Genomic DNA, 18,836 nt, shown 5'->3' on the forward strand with positions numbered 1-18,836 from the left:
TAAATGAGATGTGTTACTTGCAGGGAACCAACACCACATTTACTCGGTTGGGGTCAGGCTCTGCTGTTTTCTGACTCTTGTCTTTACTGCAAAAGTTCATCCTGAGGGGAGGAATTTTTTTTTTAAGTTTTAAATTACAGTATCCATTACAAGGACACTTTCCTTTGTGAGGCCCCACAGGATTAATACTGTGCTGCAAAGATCAATTGTGTCCATGTCTGTTCAGGAAACCTATTGTCTGACACTTTCTTACTGATTAAATAAATGAGCTGGTGTTGACCCAGCATGCTGTAATAAATCGAAGGTCACAGATTAACTGCATAGACTTTATTCCTCATGTAGAGGTCTGAGCAACTACCATGATAACAGGGAGACAAGGTTTTAAAAAGCAGTTTCTGTTGGCTTTTCTCATGTACACATATCCCTTTTTTTCCCTCTCCCCCTCTTTTCTCTCCCTCTTTTTCTTTTCTTTGTTTCTTTTTAAGTCAACAAGAGCATGTATTGGGGACTTCCCTGGCAGTCCAGTGGTTAAGACTCCACGCTTCCACTTCAGGGGGCCCGGGTTCCATCCCTGGTCGGGGAACTAAGATCCCACATGCCATGCGGTGTGGCCAAAAAAAAAAGGAAAAGCAAAACAAAAAGCACGTATTAATCCGCTGATTGGAAACTGGTTAAAGATTAAGGCACTCAGACTTATGGTTTCCTTGAGGTTACAGTTTTTGGCTGCTCTTACTGCTATTTCAGAAGAAGCACCTGACTACGGTGATGCCCCATGCTGTGTGGGAGGATGAGGCCCGCTTTGTTTAACAACCCAGCTCTGCTTTCAGCTCAGCAGCCTCAAGTCAAGGAAGTGATTTTTACATCCACACTAACTACCATGTTAATACAAAGTTCATTAAAGTCTCTTACAATGTTTCTTTTACGAACAAACAGTAGAAAGTAAAAATTTGCAGACTGTTATAAAATACTTAGGAATGTTTCATAATGCTTTCAGTTGCTGTCAAATGCCCGAGAAATCAGACTAAAGAATTTGTGAATGGTTTTTTCTTAGGTTGTGGAACTTTTCTCGTACACACACATCCCTTTTTCTTCTCTCCCTCTTTTTCAGCTTCATCCTGGGTAAAAGATGTGTGATCAGACCTTTCTTGTTAACGTATTTGGCTCCTGTGACAAATGTTTCAAACAACGGGCTCTGAGACCAGTTTTCAAGAAATCTCAACAGCTCAGCTTCTGTTCACTATGTGCAGAAATTGTAAGTGCCGCTTTTTACAACTTTAAGTCGTTACCGGTCTTTAAACAATGTCTGATGTGAGGGTCCTGTGACAGGTGGGTTGCCAGAGAATCAGTTCACACACACACACACACACACACACACACATTTGCAGCACACCCAGGCTGGGTGAGACAGTATAGTGTGGGGATTTAGGATGTGGGCTCTGGGCTCTGACTGCCTGGGTTCAACTCCCAGTTATGTTCCTTGGAGGCCTTGTACCAATGGACCTCCCCTCTCCAAGGAGGTCTGTTTTCCCATCTGTAAAACAACAATAATGGCATCTGTCTCATAGGGTTTTGGGAGAAACAAAAGTGAGTTTATTTGAGAAGGTGTTTTAAAACAATACCCAGCAGAGGAAGTGCTCAATAAATGTTTTAGCTTATTATTTTTTAGAGCTAATGCTTTTTTCTTCTGTCTTCTCCTAGTCTGCTTGGCAAGCAACCAAGTTAAAAGCAACTCTGGTAAATAAACAGCCGGGGAGCATCTTCCCAAAGGCCCTGTTCCAGCTGTCCCTAGGAACAGCTCTGTAGAAGATTGAACCATATAGGGCCTCAGTATTTAGCAAAATCAGGCTCAAGGAAAAGTGCTCCTTGGGTCTAAGCCTTCAGCGAGGGTAGGCACTGAACACAAAACCTGGCACTTTTCAAAGTACACAAATCAATCCTCACCAGAGATGGCTTTGCGCAGGCTTCAGATCTTGCAGCAGAAATGCCCACAGCCGGGCTGAGGCACTAAGAATATCCTGTCTCAGAGGATTTGCAAAGCCGTGTGGAGCCCCCACCTGGTCACAAGTGGTAAAGCACTCTTCCCCACAAGCTCAGTAGGAAATCCCCGATCATGGACGCGATGAAAAAACAAAAAACAAAACACATATCTAAGGGAGGAAAGATAACGTTGACATTTTATCCAACTGAAGAGGAAAAACCGTATTCATCCTTTTGGTCCCATTGTAACCCCTGACAGTGATCACATTTTAAAAAATTATTCCTATAAAGCAAATTGCAAGTAAGCAGCCTCAGGTGGCACACAGGCTTTGGTACAGCATAGTAATCCTGATGTCATGGGGTTCAGGCTCAGTGTGATGGGCTTCTACCTGCAGCACATTGTGTTCTAAACTTGGATCTGCAAACTGCAAACTGAGGACATTCAGTTCTTAAAATAAACCTGCTTTCTGATGGCCTTACCATCCTGGAGCAGTGCTATTTATTAATCCAGCTCTTCTCTTTTTGAAACAACTTCCTCTGTGGACAGAAGGAGCCCACAATCCCAGATGTCAGGTACTCTGTAGCATCACAGATTCTTCCCAGGTCAGAACCCTGCCTGGAAATATTCTTCAGAGGATTGTCGCCAGCTATCTGCACCACAAGCACTTGGGGTTCCCAAATATTCAGACAGATTCTTTTGACTGTGGAGACATCCAAATGACTGACAGCTAACTTTTTAATCCAGGTGTTTGGGATTGTATAGACACAGCACCCTGTGGACACTTTTCATGGATAGGGGCAACCCTGTAACTCCACCACTGCTGAAATGTAGCAGATCTCAACTTTTCTGACCTCCAGCTTCCTCACTTACAAAAAACAGTGAACAGCAAACTATAGGAAGGCACTTTGCAAACTTTGCCAGCCATTGAAAAGTTACAAGGCCTCATCTCTAGATGGTAAACTCTCCAGATTGGAGGATGTTTGGGGGTCATTTTACACAAAGAGCCTTCAGAGGAGGGCACACACCAGTATGAAGCTCCACTCACCCTAGGTCTTCACAAACAGGCAGCCCCACACATCCCACGGTGGGCAAAGAGGTGCCACCCTGAGGCCTTCTGAGATGACCCTTGTGAGAAGTGTCCCCCATGATCCAGTGTCTCATTTAAATTACTTCCTGTGAATTGCTCGAGTGTACCAGGCAGCCTTAATGATAACAACGAGCACATACTGTGTGCCACGCTTCACTCTGAATGCTCTACATAGTCACTCCTGATGAGGATCCTATGAGGAAGGTGTTATCCTCATTTACAGATGAGGAGCCTGAGACACAGAGAAATTTAGTAAGCCACTCAAGGCCACACAGCACAACCAGGATTTACCCCCCAGGCAGTCTGATCTAGACAGAGCCTGTGCTCTTAGTCTTTTGCTCTAATTCTGACACTGTTTCTGGGAGTGTGAACTAAGCAAATCATTTAACCTTTCTGTGCCTCAGTTTCCTCGTTTGTAAAATGGAGGTGACAGTAGTACCCATTCAGGGTGACTGTGGTGAGTTATTAATGTAAAGCACTTGGAACCGTGCCTGGCACGAAAAGAGACTGGAAAGAACGAACGCTTGAGTCTGCCACAAAGTCACTAATTTGGTTCCTTCAGGGAACTATAGCAACCCTTCATTCTAAGGTGGAGGAAGCTGCCTCAGAAGTGACGTGTCTGAGATCACTGGGCAGGGGCTCAGAAGCCCCGAGTCTGGGTCCCTTTGGGTCCCTGGCCCCACCACCACTTTCTTCTGCTGCCAGGGACTTAATTCTCTGGGCCAGGGACTTAATTCCCGAGTGAATAAAATAAAGGCAAAACCAAGAACGGGCAAAGACCCCACAGCTTCTCAGAAGCCAGAACTAGCTTTGTATATTTAAGTCAATAAACGAGGAGAGTTTTCATTTCGTTGTAGGGGGAGCATCAGAGCTACCAGGGGTCAGACCGGGTACCAGTGGCGCGAGCCAGGCCCCCTTCCCCTCTCCTCTCTCGGCAGGCAGAAGCCACCAAGGAGGGGAGATGTGTGCGGGGGACTGGGGGAAAGGGGTGTTGTAAGGGCTGTGTCACTGGGACTTCACCAAACTCCCAGGAGCCGGGCAGTCCTGGGTTGGAATCCCAGCTTGGCCCTCACTAAGTGCGCGTCCTTCAGCAAGTCACGTATCTCCTCCTAACCTCGGTTTTCCCACCCGCAAAATGGGAACGACACTCCCTGCGTCCCCGGGTGGTGTGCGCTGCAGCGCTAACTCGGGCCTCGCCTGGGACACTGCGCAAGGTCTCTGCGCCCGCGGACACATCCGGGGGGAGGGGGAAGGGGGATCGGCCGCAGCAGCCCGGCTCTCAGCAGCCGGCGTCAGCGCCGGGGGGCGGGGCGCGCTCGGGGAGACGGCTGGAGCTGCGCCGGTGGCGGCTCGGCGCAAGCTCGCCGGCCCGGCCTCCGCCGCCCGCTGACTCGCATACCCGCTTCCCTCCCGCCGCGTCCCCGCTCGAAGATGGCAACCGACGGGCTGCACGAGAACGAGACGCTGGCGTCGCTCAAGAGCGAGGCCGAGAGCCTCAAGGGCAAACTGGAGGAGGAGCGGGCCAAGCTGCACGACGTGGAGCGTGAGTGCGGGCCGGGGCGGGGCCGGGGGCTGCGCGCCGGGAGGCGGGCCGGGGAAAGGAGACCGGCTCCGTCTCCCGGGGGGATAGGGGGAGAGGATGGAGGGGGCGGCCCGGGCCCGGAGCCAGGCCCGCGCCACCGCCCTGGATGAGGGCCCCGGTGCCCGGGCGCCACATGAGACGCGGGTAGCGGCCCGAGCCCCCGGACGCGCGGGTGGGGGACCCGAGCCGGACGCTCGCGGGCTCCCGGCACCTCGCAGAGCCCCTGCCGGCTAGTGGAAGCCAGCCCGCCTCTGGGCGGGGGCAGCCCCTGGCCGCTGTCCTCCTGACGTTGGATCGTGGGACCAGTTACCGTCATCACCTGCCTTCCTGGAAGATGCAAGCTGATCTCATTCTTGCCCTTCCCCAGCGGAGCGGGGTGGGCGGGGCGGGGGGTTGGTTGTCAGTGGAGGCAACCTAGGGTAAACTCCTGGTTTTTTTGGTAAGCATTTTACTTTCTCCATCACTGTTGTGTTTTCTCAGTTTCGCTTTTGCAAGGAACCAGACTCTGATATAAAAGCTCACTTTTCCAGTCCGAGAGTGGAGAGCCAGATGGGGGAAGGGAAGCAGAGGAGCTTACCAAATCCAAACATTTAGTTCCTTTAAGGCTGTTTAAGAAGCTTTTGGATGCATGAGGTGTGGTTAGCATAAAACAGCAGTAGCAATCTTAAATAAACTTACATTATTGACCACGACCATAATTCAGAACCGGTCTGTGACTTTTATGAGTGAACAATTAAATAGCCAGGTTACATGACTCTGTGGGATGCTTTGTTCTCAGTAGTGCTTGGGCTCAGGCCAGGCTTGGGGAAGTGGCTTCATCTGCTTCCTTTTCAGCCCTGAGGGTGGCAGCTCCCCTTTGCTGAACAGGGCCTCCGCATGCATGGTGTTCTCAGGCACACCTATACATTGTGCTCCTGCCATTTTGGTACCACCCCTCTACATTCACTTTGGAAAAGAAAGATGGGGTTTATGCTAGGTCCTTTAACACCTGATTCCTTTCTTTGAAAATCACTTGATAGAAGCAGGTGACCTGAATTTCAAATGTGCTGTGCTTTCATAGGGACCTCCTTTAAATAGGAGACAGGCTAAGCCCCTATATCATTTAGAAATGTATTCAGCTACAATTAGCTGTAAACCCCAAATAAAGTAATTAAGCAAATTGGGAGTTATTTTTCTTAACAAGAACAAGGGTAGGCGATTGTCAGCTTTGGTTCAGCTGCCCGGTGTGCTATCAGGAACCCATGCTTCTTTTTTCTCCACTACCTCAGAGCACTGGCGTTTACCCCATGATTATAACTGCCACAGTGCCCAGCATCACCTCCGTATCCAGGGCTGGAAGAAGGGGGAATGTGGGCACCAGCTTCTGTTTCTCCTTCTTTTCAGGAAGGCAAAAGTTTTTTCAAAAACCTCCTTTCTCCCCAACAGATTTCTGTTTGCACTTCATTGGCCAGAACTAGGTCACATGGCTACAGCAAGGGAGGCTGAGAAAGGGAGAAGTGGGCTGGGTACGCTGCCATCCCCGGACAAAGTTGGGTTCTGTTATCAGAGAAGTAGGGAATGGATAATGGGTCTGCCCCATTTCCCTTTGAAAATTCCTACACTCTGCAGATGATAGTGACGATGCTGCAAGCATGGTGTTAGTGCCTCTGAGGTAGGTCGTCTGATTTCTCCATTTTACAGATGAGGAAACTGAGGCACAGAGAGGTGAAAGGACTTGCTGAAAGATCCCAGATAGTAAGTAGTGGACCCAGGATTCCAGCCCAGCCAGTCAGAGCTCCAGCCCAGCCTCACTTCAGCTTTTTTGCCAAACGTCTTAGTGCTCAGTGCAGAGGGCATTATCCAGAAACACTCTGGAGAGTAAAGGCTGCCCACTGGGATATTTTTCAGCCTTTTCTGTGAATCTGGTAAATTGCCTAAGGCAGAGAGATGGTCAAGATGCAGCTTTTCAACAGGGAACCTCTGTCCTGCCAAGAATGCAGTGCTCTCAGAGGTCAGGGACAAATTTTGGACCCATAGTGGAAGGATTTATCCCCACCTGCATATGTTAGAATTTTTGAGTAGAAAAGACCAGAAGCCATGTGGTCAGGGTCCCCTTTATTCCCTCTGTATCTTCCAGACCACTTCTCTTCCACTCTCATGTAAAACCCTTGTTCCTTTGAGGCTCCGAGCATTCAACTGATCTCCCTCTCCATGCTGCTGTCTCCTGACCCCCCAGCCAGGCTCCCTCCTTTTTTGAGGACTATGGCACATGGCTCAAGCCTTCCTTTTGACCCTAAGCCCTGTCCTATCCCTGGTGTCTTCAGGATCCACAAGGGTGACCCTCGTAAGACACTGGCCCCTCACTCCGTCACAGCCCCCCGGGATCTTGTAAGCACTCAGCACTGCTCCTCCTCTTGTGACCGCAGTCTCTCCCACAGAGATCTCCATGATCCCTGGGCTCTTCTCTCTTCCAGTCTCTCAGCCTCTTCCTGAGCATGTGCGTTTTTGCATTTTGGTGATGTGAAATCATAGGTTGCTCTGTAGCCCCTACCCTGGTCAGGGAAAGGTCTTTAGGCCATAGCCAAGGTGACCAAGTCATCCTGGTGCACCTGGGACTCTTGGTTTTAAAATGGAAAGCCTTGCATACTGGGAAGCCCTTCAGTCCTGGGCAAACCAGGACAGTTGTTCAGCCTTCTATTAGCTCTGACTTGCCCAAATTCTTGCCATAAAAAACTCAACACAACAAAACTACAGAGCATAAACTTGGAGGAAAGAGAACTTAACCGAACTTCAGACTCTCAGTTCTTCAGCTCCCATCCCTTTGACCCTCAAACCAGCATCCGTTTTGTCGGGCCCTCATTCCCAAGTCAGACCCTGGGCCAACTTTAACTACAGGAAGTGGCCTTTATGGGCGGCCTAAGGGGAAGCCAGCCTACATCAAACTCCGCAGCCCCAGGCCTCGGGCCCCTGCCCTGCCTTTCCCCTCACTCCTCCAGCATTTCCTGCTTCTCTCCACATGTTTTCCGTCATCGCCTTCTGCTTACCTTCTCCCATGGGTAGGTGCTGGCTCGTTTGATTCTCAGGCATTTTAGAACCGTGAGGTGGCAGCTTGTGTTAGTTTCCTATTGCTCTTGTACAAATCTCCATAAACATAGTGGCTTAAAACAACATAAATTTATTCTCTTACAATTCTGGAGATGAGAAATCTAAAATGGGTCGGAAGGGCTGCATTCCTTCTGAGGCTTTGTGGGAGAGTCCATTCCTTGCCGTTTCCAGCTTCTAGAGGTTGCCTGCATGCCTTGGCTTGTGACCCCACCTCGCTCCAACCTCGTTTCTGTCATCGCATCTCTTTCTTTGACTTTGATCCCCCTGCTTCCCTCTTATAAGGACCCTTGTAATTACTTACATTGGGCCCATCTGTATAATTCAGAATACTCTTCCCATCTCTAGATCCCTAACTTCATCACATCTTCAAAGCACCTTTTGTCACATAAGGTAACATATTCACAGGTTCTGAGAATTAGGATGTGGACATCTTTGGGGGGGCCTATCACACAGCTCTTGAAACTAGAAGGGTCACCTGCTTCAGCCTCAGTTTTCGGGCACAAAAAGTTTTCTTCCCCTCCCAACAACCCTCTCCCCTTTCCTTGGGGATGAAGTAGCAGCAGAGATCCAGGGAAGGGTTAAGGGATTTCCCAGAGGTTATGCAGCTACTCTAAGGGCAAATGGGGAGTACAGCTGTCCTTCTCACCATGCTAGACCGTCTCGCCGAAGGCTGAGATTCACATTAAAATGGAAAAAAACAGAAACAAAAAGCTAAATCTGTGTGTATGAAGAGGTGTCGGTATTGAGTAAGAAAAAAAAAGTGCCCAACAGTGTGTATGATATGGTCTCATTAGCTTAAACAAAAGCTGCTTGTGTATGCATTAAATTTGTGGCAGGAGACACAGGAAGCTTGTTATCTCTAGAGAGGGGAGTGGGGGGATGTAGAGGTACGTTTTACTTTATACACATGTGTGCATTTATTGCTTTTATAATAAAAAATGAATACTGAAATGGGAGTCAAGATCCAGAGAAAAAGGAGAGAGTTCAGTTTTTAAAAGTTCTTAACTTGAAATTAAAGGGACAAATGATCTGGAAGACAGACTGAAAGCAGACAGCAGGAGGGAGGCCGTGTTCATTTTGGCCAACATACATGGCAGCCTTGTGGGCCTGTGTGGGGATGACTTCATTCTGGTTCCCAGCTCCTTTGGGGAAGATTCTATTATTATCTAGGAGCAGAGCAGCTCAAAAAAGATTTGTGTAATGTCTGTAGGTTAAAAATCCAGACGAAATATGGGAAACCACAGGATTTATCGTCCGATGCTCTTCCCTTTTCTGTGTGTTCTAAGTGTAACTTTGTGAAAGGTCTTATTCTCAAAGGCTTTATGGCTAGAGCCTTGGACTATTCTGACTTTACAGTGTAAGGAGAAATTTAGGAAAACCATATTTCTGGATTAGTCTGAAGCAAATATGTTGATCCACTTTTTCCACGTTCTAAGGAAATATGCTACGTGTACTGAGGCTTATAAAAGTGAGTTTCCCAGCAGAGTAATCTGCTTCCAGCTGCTCTTCCATGTGTGGCCTGTGGTGTCAGAAGGAGCAGAAAGCAAACTTGCCTTTCATTTCCTCGCCCCTTCCTCTTGCTAGAAAACTGTCATCATAAGCTAAGGCCACTGTAGCAGATTCAGAAATAACAGGAAAACAAGTCATCCATAACCCCACCACCCAGAGGTAGCCACTTTTAATATTTTGATGTTTTCATGTTTGTGTGTGTATTTATAAGCTTACTTGGGTCTTTATAGCTTACGTTTTCATGTCTGTGTATGTATTTATAAGCATACTTGGGATTGTAGTAGGTATAGTTTGAGTTTAGTTTGTTTTTTGTATGAGTCTAGTTTTAATTTAACCCAACGGATTGAATAGCTCCTCATGTCATTTTACAGTTCTTTTTAATGTCAGTATTTAAAAATTATGATTTGGAACCATATAGTATTCCATCATAAAGGCTGTACCATAACTTAACCCTTCCAACTTTTAATTCAGGAATTCAGGGTTTTTTGTCTGTGGCTAATTTATGGTTTTGGGGCATTTCAAAAATCTCTGACAGAGTGAAGTAAGTCAGAAAGAGAAAAACAAATACCGTATGCTAACACATATATATGGAATCTAAAAAAAAAAAAAAGAAAAAGATCATGAAGAACCTAGGGGCAAGACAGGAATAAAGATAAAGATGCAGACCTACTAGAGAATGGACTTGAGGACACGGGGAGGGGGAAGGGTAAGCTGGGACAAAGTGAGAAAGTGGCATGGACATATATACACTACCAAATGTAAAATAGATAGCTAGTAGGAAGCAATCGCATAGCACAGGGAGATCAGCTCAGTGCTTTGTGACCAGCTAGAAGGGTGGGATAGGGAGAGTAGGAGGGAGGGAGACTCAAGAGGGAAGAGATATGAGGATATATGTATATGTATAACTGATTCACTTTGTTATAAAGCAGAAACTAACACACCATTGTAAAGCAATTATACTCCAATAAAAACGTTAAAAAAAAAAATCTCTAACACAGGTGAGGTAATGTGATTATAAATGTTTTCCTTCCATCCAGGTGTGTGAGGGTTTTGTATACATCCCACCCCATTCTACCTTGGGGTAGAATCAGACAGAATGAGTTTTTAAAAATTAGCTTTGGATACGTTTTCTTCCTTGATTCCTTTGATCTTCTACCAAATTGTGGCCATCATAAGACTGTATGTTGGTGCAAAATTTAGTAAGTTATTCAAGATCATTTTTAAAATAGTTCTGTTTTCGTATTTAAGACCTCTCACATGTCTTTGAACTTGTGTTCTGTATTTACAATCAATTTCACAGTGTTCATTTTCAGGGAGATTTTAGAGTGTGTTCACGCTGGGGTCATTTTTTCACGGCCTTATGGAGCAACAGGAATGACGCTGTTGCATAATTTCACTTTATGAAGTTACATGGCTTGAATTCTTGTGTATTGACCTCCACGTTCTACATTTTACTTTAGGTTCCTGTGTGCACTGATTATAAAATAAATAGCAAAACTATTCCCTGGAAGTTGAGAGGAAGCCACATCTTGATGAAAAGTTCATCTTTGTCTGAAGCCAGAATTACAGATCATTTCCAAGGCCCCATAGATAAACTCTTCACACCCTCGTTTTACAGAGGAGGGCACAGGCTCAGAGGACACATTTGTTTACCTCTAATTTATAAGTGTGCCCTCCCCTCAGGCCTCATTTTCCTTTCTCAGAAGTGACAGGGCTGGCGCCCCACGTCGGCCTGCACACTTGCTGTTTGGACCTTGGGAGCCCCTGGGCTTGAGGTGTGCAGAGCAGAAGCGCCTCTGAGCCCAGCACCTCCCTCGACTGTTCACCAGCCTGGCTTTGCTCTGTCTAGTTTCTAGATTGGGCTTCTAGTAAGATTTTATCTATGAGAGAAAGTGGAAGAAGGCAGGGGGAGGGAACCTTGTGCAACTCAAATAGAAGTTTGAAAACAACTGCTCCACATGACTGCCCGACCCCAGGCCCCGGGCAGGGAGGGTTCAGCCCTGCACACAGGACACCCCGCACAGGGTGCCTGGGGATGATGCTGGGCACTGCTTGTCGAGTTGCTAAGGTCTCTTCTGGCTCTAACTTGGCACCCCCTCCCTGCCAGGTGGTGGCTGAGCCAGGTGAGGGCGGGTTTCTTGACTCAAGGTCTAAATGACCCATTGCTCTGGCTACATCAGGAAGTGGGAGGGATCCAAGGTTGGGGTGTCTTCTGGACCAGGAAGCCTTTGTCACTGCCTCACCTAGTCCTTGATTTTCTAAAGAATCACAGCCACCTGCCCAGAGTTTACCCCACGATGGGAGGTATTTATCTGTTCTTAGAGGCCCAAGTGTGTGTGTGCATAAGGACCTTAGCCTCCCTGAGCCTGTTTCCTTTTCGGTAGAAATGGAGATAAAGCCTGTGACCTCAGGCCATGTGTAAAGCTCTCAGCCCAGCACCTGTCACACGGGAGACACACAGTAAATGATGGATAATGGCAATGGGCATTGAAAACCTTCAAAAATGTGCTTTCCATTTAACTCAACAATGCCATAAATTGGAATTTATCTAAGGAGGTAATGCAATGCATGGGTATCACAGTGGCCCTGGAGCAAAGTAAGTGTCCACTGGTTGGGAATTTTTAGTTAATGGTATATTCGTAAGTGGAATGTTCTGCCGTCATTAAAAATGACAGATAATTACATTTGACATTTCATGGCCCTTCCATTTCAGAAGCCCTCTTTCCTCCAGGTCATGTTGTTTCCAGTGTTTGGTCCTCAGCCCCGAGTACCCACCTGTACATTTTTGATTCCTGGCCAGCCAAGTATCGTTAAGCAGTTTAATTTGCTTTCCCTATTAAACCACAGCACACCCCATGGATTAGGTCATGTCTTCCATTTTACTGAATAACGAACAAAAGTAAATGGTAAGAAACTAATTTCCTGCCTCCCCCTTCCCTACCCCAACTCCTATGCATCCTTCAAAACCAGGTTCCTGTGACGTCTCCTCCGATGGCTGCACCTGCAGCAGAGTCAGCCATGTTGCCCTCGGCTCCCCAACACCTCTGTTATCTACCTTCTAACTACACTGCAGTGGTTACCTGTGTGCTGGCCTGTCCGTGCCCTGCAGACTGCGAGCCCAGTAAGAGCAGGAACTGTCTTCTTCTTTTCTGTACCCAAGCATTTGGCACATAGGAGGGAAACATCATTCAAGCAGTAGACAGTTACTAGCCTATACTTCCAGCTCTATCCCTCTTCTTGAGTTCCAGCCATGGCTTTCAGTTCCCAGCAACTACCCTACCTGCACGTCATTCATAAGAAAGAGTGCTTACCATCTTAATTCCCAACCAGCTCCTTTATTTCTTTTTTTAAAAAATTTTATTGGAGTATAGTTGATGTACAATGTTGTGTTACTTTCAGGTGTACAGCAAAATGATTCAGTTATACATATACATATATTCATTCTTTTTCAGATTCTTTTCTCATATAGGTTATCACAGAATATTGAGTAGAGTTCCCTGTGCTATACAGTAGGTCCTTGTTGGTTATCTATCTTATATATAGTAGTGTGTGTATGTTATCCCAAGCTCCTGATTTATCCCTCCCCACCACGTTTCCCCTTTGGTAACCATAAGTTTGTTTTCAATATCTGTAAGTCTGTTTCTGTTTTGTAAATAGGTTCATTTGTATCATTTTTAAAAATTAGATTCCACATATGAGTGATAGCATATGATATTTGCCTTTGTCTGACTTACTTCACTTAGTATGATAATCTCTAGGTCCATCCATGTTGCTGCAAATGGCATTATTTCATTCTTTTTTGTGGCCGGGTAGTATTCTATTGTATATATGTACGACATCTTCTTTATCCATTCCTCTGTCAGTGGACATTTAGGTTGTTTCCATGTCTTGGCTATTGTAAATAGTGCTGCAGTGAACATTGGGGTGCACTTATCTTTTTGAATTATGGCTTTCTCCCTAACCAGCTCCTTTCTGAATTGTCCGTTGGGGTCTGAGGCATCACTGTGTTCTCAACCACAGACTCTGGAATCCTCCCCTTATCTGCCCCATTTCCCCGCCCCGCCCTCCCATCCAAGAAGCTGCCTTTCTGAACCTTCTCAGAGCTGCCCCACCTCCACCTTTAGTGGGTATAACTCACCTGGGGAGCATGTGGAAATGCAGCATCCTGGCCCATCCCATGGATTCGGACTCCTTGGATCAGGAAACAAGCGAGGCTCCCACTGCCAGTGCTAGCAAGTTTGCGCTGATAAATTTAGGAGTTGGTTGGCAGTTGAAGCAGAGATGATGGATTAGGGGTAGAGAGAGGTACAGAAAAAGAAGGGAAAGGGGCTGAAAAGTTAGGTTAGCCCACCAAAACCTGCTGCCTAAGATTGCTGCAGTTGACTGAAATTTAGTAATCACTGAGCATTCCCTTTATCTTTTCAATAAATATTTACTGGGTACCCACTGTGTGCCAAGCTGGAGAGCAATAGCTAACATTCATTGAGTGCTCCCTTTGTGCCAGGTTGGGATGGTTGTCCCAACAACCCCATGAGGGAAGCGAGGGGGCAGGAAGGTGAGCCGAGGCTCACGGTTGCACAGCTGGTGTGCGGCTGCGCAAGACTGTGACCCGGAGCCCGGGCTCCTGACCGCTCTGTTGCAGTGAATGCTCCAAGGAGACAGCACCCCATCCTCCTGCCACTTACCTTCTAGTGGAATTTCTTAACAGGCTATCATTCTATTCTAGTAAGTTATTATTATAGAAACCAGCTAGCCGTGTTCATCATTTCTTTTTTTTTTTCATACAATGGGAAGCCACTATGATTTTTTTAAAATTTTATTTATTTATTTATTTATGGCTGTGTTGGGTCTTCGTTTCTGTGCGAGGGCTTTCTCTAGCTGCGGCAAGTGGGGGCCACTCTTCATCGCGGTGCGCGGGCCTCTCACTATCACGGCCTCTCTTGTTGCGGAGCACAGGCTCCAGATGCGCAGGCTCAGTAATTGTGGCTCACGGGCCTAGTTGCTCCGCGGCATGTGGGAATCTTCCCAGACCAGGGATCGAACCCGTGTCCCCTGCACTGGCAGGCAGATTCTCAACCACTGCGCCACCAGGGAAGCCCCCATCATTTCTTTTTTTAAAAAAGAAAAAGTTAAATCCTGAAGGCGTGGTTCATCAGAAGGCAAAGGAGAAACCACATCTGTCCTGAACCAAGCTCCCACAAATGATTTACAAGAGCATATTCCACTCGTTTCCAGTTTTTTGGGTTTTGTTTTTACTTTCTGGTATTTAAAGTTTTTAAAAAACTCTTTAATTCAGCAGATGTGAGGTTTGGCAGATAGAAACAGGATAGAGTAGGTTGGGAGTGAATCTATATATGGGAAGAGAAAATGCAGTGAGAAAAAATAATTAATAGTTGGGATGTGTTCAAATTCATGCTTTGTAAGGAGGCCCTATTTTGGTTGGTGAGTCATCTTTTTTTTTTTTTTTTTGGTAAGAGTGACATTAAATGGCTATGATTGTCCTAATGCTGAACTGGGGGAAGTAGCACTAATATTGATATGAAGTTTCAAAGTAAAATACTGACTAGAATATGCTCACAGCTCTGAGCTGGTATAGGCTTGTGTAAAAGGCCTATAAGAGATTAGAAAAATTCATTCTGTTTTTAAATTGCATTCAATATGTTTTTGTGAAGAATGTTTCCATAAAAGACTAATGTGCTGTTGGTGGCAATAAAGAATGCAGTGTCTTCGCAGAAGCGATGGCATAATAATTGCATATTCGTGTAGCACTTTATAGTTTAGCAAGTACTTTTTACAGCGTGGGTTTTCTCAGAGACTTTTAACCTGTTCACTCATTTTTATTTCATCACAAAGAAATGGGGCAACTAAAATAAACCAAGACTTCTTGGAGAAATAAATGCCTGCTTCCAGGGCTAGGGCAGGGAGGGAACATGAGCCCGCAAGAAGATGTGCTCCGAGGGTGATGGGGACGTGTCGGAAGGCCTCGGGAGCCTGCCTGATAGGGCTCCCACTGAGCAAATCAGGGACGAGTTGGGCATCAAAATAAATAGTAGTAAAGGATTATAACTTCTTGAATAAAGTGAGAATCCATGAGTCCCTACTAATGTAAATGAATGAATAAATACATTGGGGAAGAAGGAACACTCCTCTTTATATTAGAAAGTCAACTAAAAAATGCAGAAGGAATGATGGAATTAGAAAAGTCACCACTTACCAACCATCATAATAATTGGTTCAGGCAAGAATCATTAATGGATGTTAAAAGTAGGGTATTCAAGTTTGAGGAGTGTTGTGATGTTTATGTACTCTCAGAGTACATCCCCACAAAGTACTTTTTCATGACAAAAGGCAAAATGGTAACTGTACAGTGGAGAACCCTGGCAGATGCCACCTTGACCAAATGATCTGAGTAAACATTGCTGGTGATGGGACTAGTGGGCAGCAGGTGCCTCCTGACGGGACAGGTGTTCGGGGCAGGACCTCAGCGCTAGTCTGTGGTGTTCCTGCCAAACGTGCATTACCCAAAGCTAATCTTGAGGAAGCATCAGACAAGCCCAGGTTGGGGAACAAAATAACTAGAGATGAAAGAGAGTGACCAGTGACTGCAACACGTGATCTTAGGTTTTCTTTTGCTCTAAAGATATTGTTGGGTCAATGGAGAGCATCTCAATAAGGTCTATAGATTAGACATCGTATTGTTTCAGTGTCAGTTCTCTGACTTTGATAGTTACACTGTGGTTATGCAAGAGAATTCCTTGTTTTTAGGAAATACACACTGACGTGTTTAAAGAGAAGGAAAGGAAGAGGGGAGGGAAGAAGGAAGGAAGGATTTCCTGAGAAGGGGCACTGTTGTCACAAGGGTTAAAGCACAGAGTCAGCCCCTCAGCCCAGGCGTCAAGTGAGGGAGGTGGGCACTTCCCCAGCCAGCACCAGCAGCCCCCTGGGAAGGCCAGAGCCGGTGCCTTGCCTCCCTCCACCCCTGATGTTCTGTCTGTACCAAGACGCCACACCTTTCCTGGGGCTGTCCCCTGGCCTAGAATGCCCCCTCCCCTCCTCCCCACCTGCCCAGAAAAAGGCCCAGCTGAGAGCTTTAGAGGAAGGAGAAGCAGAGGTGGGGTTAGGAGCCCGGCGCAGCCTCTAACCTGAAAGGGAGTGGCGCCGCACAAGGGGACAAAAGCCACATGACCCCCACCTCAGTTTCCTCACCTGCACAATGACGGCATGGACTGAATGGTTTCTGGGGCCCTTTCTGCTCCTTTGCGTGAACTCGTCTCCCTCTGACAGCCTCTCTAAAAGCCCCCCAAAAGCTCTCCCTTGGCCTCAGGAAAGAGGCTGTGGTCCCAGCCCCTGAGAGATTGATTTTTGGAGTGCCTTCCTGATGTACGTACCTTCTGCAGATCATGTGTTCAGACTTGTGGAATGTTGCGTTGATCTCTGCCGGCACTGTGAGTTTTCAGTAAATCCACAGTGTACTGTTTGGAGGGTCAGTCAATTCGCTCTTTCCTGCAGCACGTGGGTTGGGCAATTACCATGTCCCAGACCCGTGCCAGGCATGGGGGGGACCAGTGAGGAAACACAGGGCCTGCTGTTGAGCAGGTGGTGTACGTCCTGGCACCTGATAGGATGGTTTCTGTAAAGTCACTTGTCCTTGTGACTGGAAAGTAGTAGGTGAAAGAACCAGAAGCCCCCACTTTGCTCCTGATCAGTTGTGTGAACTCGTATTAGCCGGTTAACCTCTGTAAGCCTCAGTCTCCTCACCCATTCAAAGGGAATAGCGATCTCACTGCACTGCCTACCTGCCCACCTTGCAGAGCTGTGGCCCTTCAGTGGGAGAGTTCTATGTAGAGCTTTGCAAATATGAGGCAGTCCTGTCCTTCATCCCTCAGCGTGCATATATGGAAGTGCTTTGAAAAACAGGGTCATTTTTTATTGAAGTATAGTTGATGCACAATATTATATAAGTTATAAATGTAGGGTCTTAAACACAGAGAGAATGACGGCGTGTCTCTACCTTCTCCTGAGCTTGAAAGAGAGAGCATCGCGAGGGCAATGAGGTAAAGCGCAGGCGAATGAAGCACCAACGGCTCCCCTGTGCCAGCTTGTGGCTCAGGCCTGGTCCTTGGTCCCGGGATTGAGTGTGTCTTGTCCTTGCAGTGCACCAGGTGGCCGAGCGCGTGGAGGCCCTGGGGCAGTTTGTCATGAAGACCAGAAGGACCCTCAAAGGCCATGGGAACAAAGTTCTGTGCATGGACTGGTGCAAGGATAAGAGGAGGATCGTGAGCTCCTCGCAGGTACGTCACACCTGTCGGGTGATGGTGGGCACGTTTCTGATTGTAAGCTGAAGGGAAAGAGCCATCCTTTTCAAAAGACCCTCTCCGAATGTTATGTCTCTGCCTGTTCGCCAAAGGACACGAGCTACCTTGTTAAGAATTCTCTGGCGTACTTGAAAACTTCACTAATTTGGGTAGATTTGGAATTAGTAATAACTGAAATATTATAAACTCTATTTGACAAACCATTCAAACATTTTCTTCCTGAGCATATTTCAAGGTCTTATTTGTAAGTGAAACCATTTTTGAATTAGGGGTTTTTTTTCCTCCAAGTGGAAGGTGTAAGTGGTTGAAGTGCCACTGTGGCTTCTTTCAGTTTAAGAGTTCAGCAGTTTTTATGCCTTAAAGAACAAATTTAAACTATGTATTTTGTGAAGTATAATTTTTTCATTCATTTTATACAGTTGACATGGTTTATTTTACATCTTATGTATTAGTTATTAAACTGCTGCATAACAAATTACCCCCAAGTTCAACAGCTTAAACAGTGACTATTTTGTATCTTACATGGTTTCTGAGAGTGAGGAATCAGGAGCAGCTCAGAAAGGTAGTTCTGGCTCAGGGTGTCTCACAAGGTTGCAGTCAAGATGTTAGTCAGGGATGCAGTCATTTGACAGCTTGGCTAAGGCAGAAGCTCACTTCCAGAATGGCTCACTCACATGGCTCTTGGCTGGAGGCCTTAGCTCCTCACCGTGTGGACCTTTCCATCAGGCTGCTCGCGACACGGTAGCTGGTCTCCCCCAGAGCAGGAGAGGGAGACAAAGGCAGAAGCCGTGCTGTCTTTGATGACCTGGCCTCTGAAGTGACATTCCTTCCCTTCTTCTGCATTCCACTGGTCACACAGACCAACACTGATATAATGAGGGAGGGGCCTGGACAAGGACATGTCTTTCAGGAGGCTAGCTACCACTGCTTAGTGCTTTTTATGTCTATTTTGATGTTACATTCGTTGAACATAAAACCATAAACTGAAGTCATATATTTTTATGGCCAGTTTACCCCCCGCCGACCCCTGCCTCTGCCTTTAGTCCAGCTTTTTCAAAGGAAAATTTGGTTTTTATTTATAACCCTTTTAAGTATCAAAACGGTACATATTCTAAATAATCCATGAGTTCTAATATCTCTGTCAGTACTATGTTTGATAGGACAGGTATTATTAATCTCCTGTATTACCTACAAATCTAGTATATCACGTTGTACTTGCTTTTTTTATGTTCCTAAAAAATTTAATGTATTAGTTATGTATATAACTGGAAAAAAGAAAGA

At 46.4% G+C, this 18,836-nt stretch overlaps 1 protein-coding gene across 1 annotated transcript in view; it reads left to right on the top strand.

The window, feature by feature from the left end:
* The first annotated feature begins 4,377 nt into the window (after positions 1-4,377).
* Positions 4,378-18,836, top strand: part of GNB5 (G protein subunit beta 5) — a 41,237-nt gene continuing 26,778 nt past the window's right edge. Inside the window, exons 1-2 of the mRNA XM_061182110.1 lie at positions 4,378-4,608; positions 17,395-17,531. Coding sequence (XP_061038093.1) covers positions 4,497-4,608; positions 17,395-17,531 — 249 coding nt within the window. The 5' untranslated portion in view covers positions 4,378-4,496. The remainder of the gene's footprint in view (positions 4,609-17,394; positions 17,532-18,836) is intronic.

The sequence above is a fragment of the Eubalaena glacialis genome, chromosome 2 (assembly GCF_028564815.1).
Source record: "Eubalaena glacialis isolate mEubGla1 chromosome 2, mEubGla1.1.hap2.+ XY, whole genome shotgun sequence".
Classification (NCBI taxonomy): Eukaryota; Metazoa; Chordata; class Mammalia; order Artiodactyla; family Balaenidae; genus Eubalaena; species Eubalaena glacialis.